Here is a 14,053-nt window from a genome sequence, read left to right on the forward strand (position 1 = left end):
GAAAGGGCAGTAACCTCTGAAGGCTTTGTTTGGCCGGCCCGAGCCTGAGCATAGGCCCACCATTGTAAGTCCCGGGACTCCTATGCTCTGGCTCTTGTTTTCTTTGGGAAGCAGGAAATTGGATGACTGGCTACCTGCTACAACAACATCCTGTACTTGAGAAGCCGTCTTTTCACCCATACCCACCTATTATTTCCCTTTTCCATCATACGCAAGTGGTCAGCCAGCAAGCCTTTTTTTTTCCTCTGGTCCTAGGGGCCCCATGCGTGGGTTTGTCTAGGTTCCACTCAGGTTGAGATCAAATTGGCCCCATCCAGATGCTTCCGTTGAAAATAGTCTGCGGGGGCCAAATACTTCAGCTTTTGGAGCCCGACTCCACCTTGTCAGGTTGATGGCCCTTTGTGAGCTGATTGGAATGACAGTGATGGTGGTGCACAAGTGAATGTTCCTATTCAAACTCACACTCACTCACATCTACTTATAGCGCTGTCAGTGCATGTCAGGTCAATTTAGACCAATCAGAATGATCTGCGCTGGGTCTAGAGGAGACCACTTGCCACTATGAAAACATCCTTAAGGATTATGGTCCTATAAGCAGGATCTAGGTGGGCGTCAATGAGAGCTGATGCAGATCTGGCCTCGGGGATATCCCACCTCTACATGAGGTATTAATGAAGATAATTACAGCAACGTCATCGGAAGGGATTTTCTGTGGCACTTTCTCTGTTGCAGGGGTTCTCAAATAATTTCATGTCACGGACACCCGTATTACACATTAGGCCATATGAATCCCTTTTGATAAGACTTTGTCCCAGCAGCCTCCGCATGTGAAGATTTTACTGAGTTGTATAACTGTCTGCACTGTATGTGAGGAGATGTAACGGATGCACACATGTATACACATGAGTACAAATGCACACATATGCTTTTGCATGCATGAGGGGACATGCAAGCACACACACACAGACATACACACACACACACACATGATTTATAACATTAGATGTCAGCTACCGACATCAAAAGCAGATGAAAGCAAAATATTCTTCTGCGGGCAGCAACCCAGTGGTCATTTTTCTCTCACGTCTCTGAGATTGTAGTCATAATGTCTGACCGAAAGTCTACACATGACAAAAGCATCAGCCAAGACTACAGATTTACCTACTGTCAAATCATAACTCAGTTGTTGTGGGTGGAAGAAATTATCAAGATATTTTCCCCATTTTGTAGCAGATGATTTATTCTATTTGCAGAGATAGGCAACATCTGTGTTTTATCAATAGCATTCAAAATGTAGAAAAAAAAGAATAGTAAAAAAAAAAAAACTTGCTTGACAGAAAAACTATATTCTAGGAAAGAAATTGACAAAATGAAAAAAATAAAAATCAGATTTGGAGGCACTTATGGTTTGGCAACACTTGTGCAGTTTGAGTTTTCGCAGGTGGTTGTAGTCAAGCGTCAAAGGCCATGATTACGATATGGGAACCGAAGGGGATGCACTCAAACACAATCACATCATGGTCTGATATGTCATCGTTGGCCTAAAAGCTATTGCATGGAATTTGTCACTGCTCTGCAGCACTCAGTGAGCAGAGACTTGCCATTATAGTGAACTATCATCTCTAATCTCTGACCACAGTCAATGCAATAAGAGTCAGGCTTTCAAACAGAGCATTTGTCATTGGTGTGTCAAAATGGAGTTCAATATGGGCATTAATAAACTGAGCCCCACAGTATTTATAACAGAAAACAGCAAAGGAGTTGCCCAGTATTTTTTCCTGGGGAAACAAGTCTCTAGAATTATTTTGATTCCTGCAGCCAACTTTCCAAAGAAGTGACTGGAGGTCACATTGTGCTGCATTGGTGTCCAGTTGACCTCACTCCCTTTGTCTCGAGAGGCCATCCGCATCTCCTTTCCACAACGCTGGTCTGCTGTTCACTCGGAGCTGGGCGAGGCGGCGGAGTCTATGTCGTCATTCTCCAGGTCGTTGGGCGAGGCCGACTGTCCTCCTTTCACTCTCTTCCACTTCATCCTCCTGTTCTGGAACCACACTTTCACCTGGAGACAAACAGAGGAAACACTTTATTAAAGCTTATAATGTCATGCATAAAGACTAATCATTGTTAAGGGAATCATTCATGCTTGCAAAGAATCTAGTCTGCTCTTAGGGTGACTTGAGCTAAATCTAAAGTGTGCCATTGATTTTGATAATGGATTATATTTCTAACAAAAAAGTGTGTTTAACCGACTTCTCCAACATTGTTACATCAGCATAGATAAGACAAATTCCTAACATCATATATCACTGAGGATAAGACAGCTGTGACAAGAGTCAATTCAAATTAGCATGTTTTAGCTGTAATTCTTGGCAGATTTCATCATGAGACAAATGGACTGTCGGCACATAAAAGTACAAAACTGCGTGGAGAGAGGATAGATGGATTGGACACGATAGACCTTATGTTGAAGGAAATTTCTTAGATAAATTCCTTCCTCCTGTTCCTGCTATACAAAGACTGTACTATATAACAAATCCATACTACAACTAAATACTCAGCGTAAGTGCTTATCTGTGAGATAACTTGTAAAATAAGTGTGAAATAAGTCTTGATAACTACAACAACACACAGATCATACCTCAAGTACAAAACGTAATTGTTCATAAGAACTTGTAACAAGAACAGTGTGGATTGCATAGTTAGATGTGCATTTAAGCTAATAACCCATGATCATCTCAGTGTAGTTTCCTTGATTCCCTGTCCGAGTTTTTCTGTGTTTTTGTAATTTTGACCAAAATGTATAACACGGTCCGCAGAAAAATAGACAAATCATCCCCCTCAACTCTCACAGTACAGCATATAAATTGGCCTGGTCTGCTTTTGCCTTGTAAGGAGAATGAGTAGGCAATACAAAGCACTTTGTCTTGGCTCACAAATCTCTCCAAATGCAGTCAGAGAGTATCGTATGGACAGTAGGTCGCAGGAGTCAACTACCAGGATGTCTGCCTACACAGGATGGAGGTTTACTCGCAGTGGATTGTGCTCAGCTGTGCCATTGCACTGTTCTCAAATGAGTATGATATCATGCTTTAACTGTCCTGCCAAGAATAGCAGCAAAAACACACACTTCCTCAACCTCAAGAAGGTGACAGGGAAGAAAGACGAAAGAAAGAAGGGGTTAGGGTTACTGTAGTGTGCACGTCTGTTGGGTCCGTGCTCAAGATGTCATACACTCGTTAAATAAGCTTACACACTGCATGAACTCTGGCTCATTTATAACACCTGGGAAAGCCAGTCATAACAGCTATATGAGGCATTCATGAATACTGATTCAATCCTTAATATCAGCTGTCATTAAGTTAAATCAGGTGCTCATGTAATACTTATGTCATTCATGCTATAGCAGGTGTAGTGTGACTTTAATGAGTGAAAATGTAGCTGTTGCAAAGCTCTTATTCAGGTGTTATGAATGTGTTAGAAACCAGTTATAAAACAAGATCATGCATAGCTAAATACACACTGTATATGATGCATATGATGTAGTATGATGTATAGTATATATATGATTTAGGATGATGTATATGAAGTATGCTTAAGACCTAGTGTAGGATGTATATGATGTAATATGTATACGTATGATGTAGTATGGTATATAATATGTATATGATGGTATGTAAAAGCCCTTGGAGACTTGGCTGTGATAAAGGGCTATATAAATAAACAAGACTAGACTAGACTGTAACATAATGATTGTTGCAACTCCAGGCTCTAATTCTCACTGGTCAGCCAACCTCTGTTGCCTCAGTTGAGCTTTTGAGATCAGGGAGACAGTGGGTGACCTCTGCGCATCCCACTAAGCATTCCCCACTGCAACTCTGGGACATAGATTAATCTGTTCCCACACTATTTATAATAGCCCCTTCGTCTCAGAGTTTGTCCGCTTGTCTTGACTGATTGAAGGCGCGGCAAAGCGCCAAGACATGTAGGATGAGTTGGAAAAAGCTGCCGAGTTGCAGTGGGACTCTGAGGCCCTGACTTAAGATGGAACCTGGCTCAGTGTGTGTGTGTCCTTCTGTCTGTGTCTGTGTGTTGTGTCTGCACATGTCTCTCTCTCTGTGTGTGTGTGTGTGTGTGTGTGTGTTCCAGAGGCCTGGGAAATAGATCTAGCTGCAGACTACAGTATGTGTGGTCACTGTGGCACTGTGGCCTCATTAGGAGGAGCTGGGACACTGGGCCTGACAGGAGACTGGGGTTTCATCCAGCAACATCTACAAATGTTAGCTCTGTCTCATCAAGTCTGTATCTGGCGCCCACTCATTAAAGCTACATGTCATTCTACTGGACCAAGAGAAAGAGAAAAGGAGAAAAATTATTCTAGACAAAAAAAGACAAAAAAAACCCAGGTGATTAGAATTTCAATACAAGCATAGTCAATGACATATGCACACCTCAAATCTTTAGCCATTTGTGGTTTTCACTTTTTCTTTCTGTTTTTTGTCAATAATTATTAATAGGCAAATTTACCTCTTGAAAAGCATGACAAAAGGGACGGAAAAAAAATCATCAAGGTCATATCTAGTTCTAGTGCATTGGCGGTATGGTTTTACTACTTTCTTTTTTAAAGTGAACGCGAGTGACATCACTACGGATACCTGTGTAATACCCAGTCTTGGTAGGTGCCCATTTATGCACTCATTTAGGAAAATATCACTTAAGTCAATTTTGGGAATATTTATTATAGCATTATAGTATAGCAAAGAGATTTTGTAGCACTGTGGAAAAATTATGATATACTTCCAAAATCAGATTTCCACCATTTGAAAAAAGTGACACCAACTCTAACTTTACTGCAAATAAATAATAATAACACAAAATAATTATACGTTTTACTTTAGCTTTGATCTTTCATATTTTAGCAATGTTTAATAATGAATAGATGAGTGGGTAATGAGTAGAAATGTATTTCTTTTCCCCCTGTCCTGCTGGGAGACGTGTCTGAGGGAGACGTGCTGTACCTGTCTCTCTGTGAGATCCAGGTTGACAGCGATCTCGTAGCGGCGGAGCCTGGTCAGGTAGTTGTGGTGGGTGAACTCGGCCTCCAGCTCCCTCAGCTGCTCCTTGGTGAATGCTGTGCGCTCCTTCCTGGCCTTGCAGCTGGAGTCCACCTTAAAGCTGGAGTCATGGATGTCTGGAGCACAACAGGGAAGAAACACATTTTGTGCAAATTGAGGCGTTGGTCTATATGTGTGCTCACTTCTTCCATCTGCTTGCAGTAAAAAGTAAAGTATTCTTACTAGTGAACTTCCCTGGATACATAATAATTTAAATTATCTTGAGAAAATTGTTGAAATATACTGTATCTGTTAGTGTTGACATGGAGCCAATGTTCATAATTGTATTAGGTTTATTTATTGATATTTGTTCTACATAGATTACATTCCCCCCAAAAAATGTAAACTATAAAAAGTATATACTATAAAAAAAAAAAAAAAAGTAGTAAGTATTAATTAAAAATATTTTTTGATATGTTAAATTTCCATCTTAGTCAACAGGTCCTAATCTATTGTTTCTTCATTAGTAGATATGCACTCAACATGTGTTACATGATGCTTCTACCAGTTAAGTCCTTTCTAATTGTTGAGTGGCTAATCTGATTTGAATTAGCTCCTCAACCGTTTTGTGAGCAGCCTCTAGTAGCCTATTACACACATCTCAAGGACCTTGCCAACCAACAAACCACAACTCCAAAGAATCTTTAGTGGGAGGCCCCTCATATAGTAAACACTGAAACCACCGCTTTAAAAAGAGACCACCCTGGCCTGCCCTCATGAGCCTGTTCACCTGTATTATGTGTGTGTGTGTGTGTGTGTGTACGTCCATTTGCATGAGCATGCATGTATGTCTGCCTTTAATTGTCTGTTTATGTGTATGTAGGCACCTGCATTTGTGCATTTGTATATGTATTGCGTGTGTGTTTTTGTGTGTTTGTGTGTGTGTGTGTGTGTGAACATATATCAGTACAGGCCAGGGGCCACCAAACCAGGCCACAGAGGGACTGAGTTAGGGGAGGAATGCGGCGGAACATCGTTAAAGCCTCTAACAAAAGAACAAAGGCACGGATGTGTCCGGCTCTGAGCACTGTGTGTGCGTGTGTGTGTGTGTGCGTGTGTGTGTGTGTGTGTGTGTGTGTCCGGGAAGGTTTCCCTCTGGAGCATTCAGGGGAGATACACACTAACTCATCACTACCTGACAGCAAATACCCGCATAGAACGGAAAATACACTCAACCTTAGATATCTCTATGAATGCTGTGGTGGGCTGTAAGTGCCGACCAGTAAATGTGATATGAGTGACTCTGACTTCTGTTTCTGCACTGAAGCTCTTTGTGGAATAGTGATAACTTTGTTATCATGTGAGCCAACCTTGAGAGTCCAAGCTTACATTTGACAGGGGTTGTGAAGTTTACTGTTGAGATTTATAGATTTCTGTGCCTGCATATTTCATAGGTAATGGTAGAATTCAAGCAGAACGGTAGACCTCATTTACCAGTATAAATATAAATGGAAGCTATTTGATATAACTGTCTAAAATCTCTCCTGTGTATTAAAGGGAATGAGTTTGGGTAATAATTGTGCATTGGTAGCGACACTAGCAGCTGATGTAATCTCTAGAAAATGGTTCTAATTTGTCAAAGTGAGAAGTTTTGCTTGGTGCTTGCCAGAGCGCCGGGCCAGAATGTGAAATGGACTGCAGTACCTGGTCCAGATGTGACTGGGCAGATCCAGACGTGCGCGTGTGTGTACATGTGTGTCTGTTTGCATGTGTGTGTGCACGTGCATTCAAGTGTGTGAATGCATACACGCTTATGTGTGTGTACATGCATGCTGTATGTGCCTGTATGTATGAACGTGCCTCTAAGAGGGAGACCTGCTGGTGTACCTGTGGCCCATGTTTCATGTCGAAAAGCCTTGTTATTGTCATTTAAGTCCCATTAATGACGCTATGCTCTAAGTGTGCCGGCACGGCCTGGCCTGGTCGGGTCGGGTCTGGTCTGGAACTGTCGAGCAGGTTTAGTTAGCCAAACACCTGGCAGGACAGATTTAGTGGGCGCGCACACACACTGGCTCTCACTAAACAGGCCCCCAATAAATATCCTGCACAGCCAGAGGCCGTAAACTTGCAGGAGGGAGCTTCTGCACCCAGCAGGGTCCCAAAGACAAACAGCATTTGGTGCCTTTTTGGGTGGATGGTGCAAAAGTAGTTTGTCTTCATCAGGAGTGAATTAAGGCTGTTGTAAATTAGTGATTGTTTTAAAGCAAAAACCCCAGGTGAAAATTACACGTTTGATTGATCGCGTAATTTGTGTGTGTAAAAGTATGAGCCAGGATTTCAAAATGAGTTAGGATGTTTTTATTTTATAGTGAAACTGAATTGTTTTTGTTTTAGAGAGATTTGTACATGATGGTTTTGTTAAAAAATATTTATCAGCAATGACAGGTAGATGATGGGTATATTATAAAAAATAATGTTGACTATCAATATTTGTTTGACCACATAGGGATGAAATCTTGTCCCTTAGTAGAATGTTTATATACCAGGAGTTACCATATATTTAAGATGTGCTGCTAAGTTCAATAACGTATTTTATATTAACACCAACACATTCATATTATGGATAGAAATTAGATAGAAAATGACAACCTTTGTATCAAAGTCATTAACCAGTCTGGACTGAGGTTTAGGCTTTTGGAAAAATCACACCACATTACCATATCAGTATAAATACCCACAGACACAAGCACACTGTATAGCAGCTCTGTCTGTATTGTGAATGCCTTCAGGGCATTTTCCCAATACATGCTATTCCACCAACTAGTCAATACAGGGCTGAATGGCTCTTTCTGAAACCAAGAAGCGATGTAGTGGTCAGACATGTTGCATGCACTCAGTGGGAGATTGTGTTACGGCTTAACGACAGGAAAATGTCAATGGATAAGAATGTAAAAAGTGGGCGCACAGACAAGTGATTTTACCAGACGTGGTCTGGCATGTTTTCAGTGTAGTCAGTGGAGGTTACAATAAGGTAAGAGAGAGAGGGGGAATCTATACTCTCCCCCCAATTAAGTCTGAAGGCCTGTGTCTTTTGCAGCTGGGTCAAGTAGTATTTGCAAAAAAATCGCAGTGTTCTTTATAAGCAGATAGGGTCTGTTACATAGGACAAAACAACGAAAAAATACCAAAATATTAAGATAATTATTCATACAATTCTGTGTTCTGTGACTGACAAATTACCTGACACTGTCTGAACTGTTATGATGGAGCAAACTCCACCCATCTGGTAATTAGCGGATTAAAACAAACACTAAATACTATCTGACCCAGGAACGGAATTTTGACCCTAAGACCAATCTCATTTAAAATATGTATTTAAAATAATTTCTTCGAGCCCTAACAGAGTTTTGCTAGATGTTACATGAAATTCTCCACTGTAGACTTATTCAAGGGTGTACTTGTTGTAAATTGCCCTAGATAAGTGTGCTAAATAACTAGGTGTAAACTTTATCACATGATTTAGTCGTCATGGTTTAGAGGTATACGGAAACAAAGGAACAGTGATTGGTGTTTTGTATTTATTGTGAAAATTTCCTAATTTTTAAAAGACCCACTGGGTTTCCATAGATGAATTCTGAATAAGATGCTTGTTCCAGATGTGTTGGACTTAGCTTTATTTTCATTCAGCGAGGGTGAATTTTACACCTACAGATATACGATAAAAATCAACATTTTCCCTGGGTCTTTTGCTCTTGCTGTCGGCCATTGAATGTTGTGCATGAAACTTTTAGGAATTAGTACGTCATGGGTATCAGTTACCAGCAATTTTGCTTTTGCTTCCTATCAGCGAGTGTGAAATATGATATGGAGACTAAATTGCTAGGTAATCCAAAAGCATACAGTGCTATTCATTTCAATTTTTACAACAGGTCTAACCTCATATAAGGATACGTTGATGATTCATTCATTCAAGGCAAAAAAAAGTGCTTTTAGCAGAGAGTGCTGGTACCAAGAGGCATCTGAAGTAGCCTGTAATTTGAATGATATCACCATCTTATTTTGGTTCACTGGTGTTCGATGGAGCAGCTGAACAGTTCAAATCACTGTGGGTCTGAAATAATAAAGTATATTAAATAGTATTTTTACAGGATCTTTTTTCTTTTCTTTTTTCTTTTTACAGTAGTTTAAGTGAGCCTGAAATAATAGCAGTAATTTGCTGATTTACAAATGACTACATAGGATTTTATATTGTTATTCAAATAACTTTTGAGACAGATTGAATACAATCTTAAGCACCTGTGATGCCTTAAAACCTCTCACCCACAGAAAATTGATTATATTTTTCACTGGCCCTGCTGCTATAAAACAATGGTCTATTTCAAAGGATACAGGGGCGCAATGAAAAGTTCGGATGTCTCATTAATCATTCCAGCCTATTGAAAACCCTTGAACAATAAGAGGATGCAACTGCTGGTTTAAGTGTATGTCTTGAACACAAAAGTCTTGTCACCTACTCACCTTTCACATAGCTATCTGGTGAGAGTGCTGTTCTAAGAGCAACTTGGTAAGGAAACAGAAGCAGAAACTCTGTATCAGTGCCAGCTCTGACACAGGGCACAGATGAATGGGCCATTTTACTGGAGGAGAGGAAATGCTCAACCTTTGCTCAAGTTTTAATGGTACAGTAGACAATGGTATAATTTTCTTAGTATATTTTTTTATATCCATTTTCTATTATTTGTAGTGTCAGAAGAATTTGATGAAAATATGTCAGTGTATGATTTTTTTTAATGATTTTTTTATGTTGCCTTGTGGACTGATTGCATTTTTTTAACCCAGGTAAATAAAGAAAGTTTGCCAGAGCAAGACTTGCACCGCTTCCCTGGCACATTCCCATGTTTCCTCCACATCTTTCCTCTATATTTTCCCCTTCATGACATACATCAACATACAGTAGAAAAGGAGGAATGTCCGCTCTCATTTTTAATACTCCCAAATGTGCATTTTATTACTGTACCTTTTGCTTTTGTAAGGCTCCTGTGATGAGATTTTGGATGTGCCTAAAGCTCTCGTTTTCCCATAAACCAACATACCCCCACTGACCCCCATCAATCCCAGCGCGCCATGACTCACCTGTGACATCCCTCTTCCTCTTGGAGCTCTTCTTGTCTGAGTCGGCCGACGCCACGCTCTGGGGCGAGTACTCTCCCTCCAGGCAGCCGGGCACGGCCCCCGGCAGCCTCTCTCCACCTACACTGTCCATCTCTGCCCCGACAACCACCCCCCCGCCCCCGCCGCCCACAGCGGCCGGGGCGACCGGCGGGCAGGCCTCGGGCCCTCTCGCCCGCGTCTCGCAGGGGTTGAACTGCCAGTCGGCCCTCTGGTAACCCCCCGGCGGAGTGTGGCTCTCCTGGTACAGTCTGTCGTCGCGGGGGTAGGCTGCGTGCGGCGCAGTCGGCACCAGGCAGGAGCTGGAGAAGTCTGTGTAGGCCAGGAACTCGGGCTTCTGGTGGAGGGAGAAGGGCGCTTGCTGGTAGGGCGACTGGAGACCGGCTCCCGGGACCCCCGAGTGAGGGTTCCTCATGCATCCCCAGATAGGGCTGCCGGGATGGGCGCTCCGCATGCAGCTACTGGCCGGCTGATCCATGGCAACGCAAACACACACTTCACACACACTCGAATAGTCTCTCAGTGGATCGCCTTTTCCTTGTGGAGGAGTCGGAAGCCCCCCTCAGAAAGTTGGGATGGGAAATCTCTAGCTTCAGTCAGTGCTGAGAAATATCCACTGTAGCTGATTGTAGTTTCTAAATGCACATCATCGTCTCACTTGATCCACCTCTGGAACGCTCACTGGGCTTCTGTCAGAGGCTGTTGACTTGTTGACTCTTCCACAGCCCAGAATGTGTGAGGATGGACGCCTTCCTGTGGCAGTGTGTTTCCCTCTCTCTCTGGGAGTGTGTGACGTCCTTTGGAGCCTCTGGTCCTCACACGCGCGCACACACACACACACACACACACGCGCTCACTTACACTTTCCCTCTCTCTTTCTCTCACACACCCTCTCTCTCTGACTGGCTTGTGGCTTGGTGTGAGAGCTGCATCCGCAACTGCATGACTCCCCTCCTCGGCTGGCTGTTTTCACAACTCTTCTAAGGCATTCTTGACAAGTGATCCCTCCTCCTTTTTAAACGCATAGGTGGGAAAGAGTGGCAAGTTTATGGAGTGTAACGTGAGATTGCAGAGGCGGAGCCCTGCCGGCCACATGTTGGTAGTACCCTCCGACCAACCCTGCCTCATCAACTATTAATCACGGGGGAAATTTTATATGCACATCTAATGGGCTTTCCAGACGCGGGGCTTTTTAAAGGGACATTGTCTGTAAAATATAAAGCGAGCACCCACCCACATGGGAGCTGGGGACCCCGGCTTATTTCAGCTCCTTAACGCTTTCTGACACCCAATTTAGTCCCGTTTTTGACACCCTTTGGAGCAAAGTTAACCCTCACCCTTTCACTCTGCACCCCTGATCCCTGCCTGTCCTCTCCAATCTAAAAAGTATTTCTTTCTTTCTCTGTTTTTTTATGACTGCCTAAGCATGTGTGGGTCTGCATGTATGTGCGTGTGTGTGTTTGTGTGTGTGTGTGTGTGCACAGAATGCTACACACCCAAATCCACCTGGCTGGACTCTACTTAACACTGAGGTGATAGGAGGGCTGGATTTGATATTGGCTATGCAGGCTCTCACACCTCTGGAGGATTTCTCACTTTAGCGAAACGCAATATGAAATTTCAGAGCCATATTTCAAAAATACAAGCCAATATTTTCTCCCGACAGGAAAATGGTGACTCTGGGATTGTAATGGTTTGGTTTTATTGCATAATTATTTCAGTGGTGATACTGTACTGTAATGGTGGGTTGAGCTATTCTTAATTATTAGTCGGAGTAAATAAGCAACAGCAGCAATTGTGGGTGACAGAGCAATCACATTATCTGCATTTGGATCAGTGTGTATGTTATTATTCAATTTTCTAATCACTGATTTTTAATCTCGCACTAGACTACTTTACTCACAATAAAATCCACTTCCCAATGAAGTAATGTCTCTAATACCACTAAAACTTTTTGGCTAAACAGAATTGTAGACTCAATTTCAGCGTATCCGTTCCCCAATAAACCCACTGAACCGCACTTTACAGAAATGCACAGTTTTCTTCATACTGCTCATTTTTGTGAGCTGAGGTTTGCCTTCCTCCTGTGTCCTCACATTGCTCCTGACCTCTCAGACAGGAGGGGAGCGGATCTCACCTCCATTGAGAGAGGGAGAGAGAGAGAGAAAAAGAAAGAGAAAGCTGGAATGACAGATTGAGAGAGAGGGCATGACAAAACAAAAAAGAAAAAGCAAGTGAGAGAGAAAATAAGATGAAGAGAAATAGAAAAATAAAGAATGCACCTTAGAGAAAGAAGTGGATTTGCACCGCCACTGGTGACTTCATCACAGCCAGAAAACAAGAGAATAAACAAAGAGGGAGAGAAAGAGAGAGAATAAAAAGAGACTTTGACGTTTGATGTGCTTTAATGAAACAAAGAGAAAAAAGTTATCAACATGACCTTAACAACTCACCTCCCTCACACACACACACACACAAAAGCAACACTGACAATATCGGCAGATGCTCAATTGACATTTACATACAGTCAGACTCTCTTCCTTCTCCCACCATTAATATTGCATCCAGCTTCTCGCAAAACATTCAAGAACAAGAGAGGATGTGAGAAAAAGAGAGAGAGAATAAGAAACAAGATAAAGAAGAATGACCAAGAATGAGAGCAAACTTGGACATGTATCTCTGCAGCCAGAGAAAGAGAGAGAGAAAAGGAGAGAGGGACAGAGAGAGAGAGAGAGCAGAGTGTTTGAGGTCACACACCAAACCCTTTCCATTTACCCAGCGAATTGTTGAGCCATGAAGCATCCCTCTCTTTTACTGGCAGTCTGAGCCCAGGCCGCACCGCAGGGAGCAGGGGTTACACTGCATTTGTGGTCAGACCAGGGGCCATCTGTGTGTCAGTATAAATTAGAGTGTGTGTGTGTGTGTGTGTGTGTCCGTGTGTGTGTTGTTTGTGTGCATGTGTGAAAATGTGTTTATGAGTGAGAGCATTTGTGTGTGTATTTGATCGAGAGAGAGAGAGAGTGTCTATATGCTTGTGTCTCTGTTTGTGAATGTGCGAGAAGGTGTGTGTGTGTGTGTGTGTGTGTGTGTGTGTTTGTGTGTGTGTGTGTGTGTGTGTGAGTCCCTAACAAGTTTTGTACATTGCTGAGAGACTGGGTGATTATGTGATAATTCATTGTGTGTGATTTGCACCAGTACAAATAAGACAATGATGTTGAACTGTCTATTTCTCAAGATGAACCGGATGACTCTGAGTATATTGCACAATGTTTCACACAGTAGCAGTGTGTGTGTATGTGTGTGCATCCAAGTATGTGCATGTGCAAACACTTGTGCATGACCAGCTAAGCCCATGTTTGTATAAGAGAAAGACTGTTTGTTGGAGAAGACCTGCTGGTGTGCATGTGCACGCTCACTCACTCATACACACCAGGGATTGCAGATGAATGAGCTGGACGTGAGTCACATCTCCCCTCTCCCCTCTGCCAACCTGTCTCTGTCAATCTAGCAGTGTGTGTGTGAGTGTGTGTGTGTATGTATGTGTGTGTGTGTGTGAGAGAGAGAGACAGAGAGAGGGGGAGAGAGAAAGAGCAATAAAGGTGTATATGCATGCATATGTATGTGTGCATGCGTGTTTTGTGATGTTGTTTTGTTCCTGAATCCAACGTACATACCTGCCTGCTTCCATATAAATTGTGCATGAATCTGTGCATGAAACTGTGTGTGTGTGTGTGTGTGTGTGTGTGTGTGTGTGTGTGTGTGTGTGTGTGTGTGCGTGCACGCATGCATGTCTGTGTGTGTTTTCATCTGATCCATCTTCATGACACCGGTAG

The 14,053-nt window shown here is 42.5% G+C and overlaps 1 protein-coding gene across 1 annotated transcript; it reads right to left on the bottom strand.

Moving 5' to 3' along the window:
- Positions 1-1,354: 1,354 nt before the first annotated feature.
- meox1 (mesenchyme homeobox 1) lies at positions 1,355-11,027 on the bottom strand. Its single transcript, XM_071543227.1, has 3 exons — positions 10,185-11,027; positions 5,016-5,188; positions 1,355-2,059 (listed from the first exon to the last, which is right to left on the bottom strand). Exons 1-3 carry the CDS (start codon positions 10,696-10,698, stop codon positions 1,937-1,939), a joined length of 810 nt encoding a protein of 269 aa, XP_071399328.1. The 5' UTR covers positions 10,699-11,027; the 3' UTR covers positions 1,355-1,936.
- Positions 11,028-14,053: the final 3,026 nt, after the last annotated feature.

The sequence above is a fragment of the Centroberyx affinis genome, unplaced genomic scaffold (genome assembly GCF_046629955.1).
Source record: "Centroberyx affinis isolate AG114_WGS23_722 - 3 ecotype Tasmania unplaced genomic scaffold, CSIRO-AGI_Caff_v1 ptg004273l_1, whole genome shotgun sequence".
NCBI classification, from domain to species: Eukaryota; Metazoa; Chordata; class Actinopteri; order Beryciformes; family Berycidae; genus Centroberyx; species Centroberyx affinis.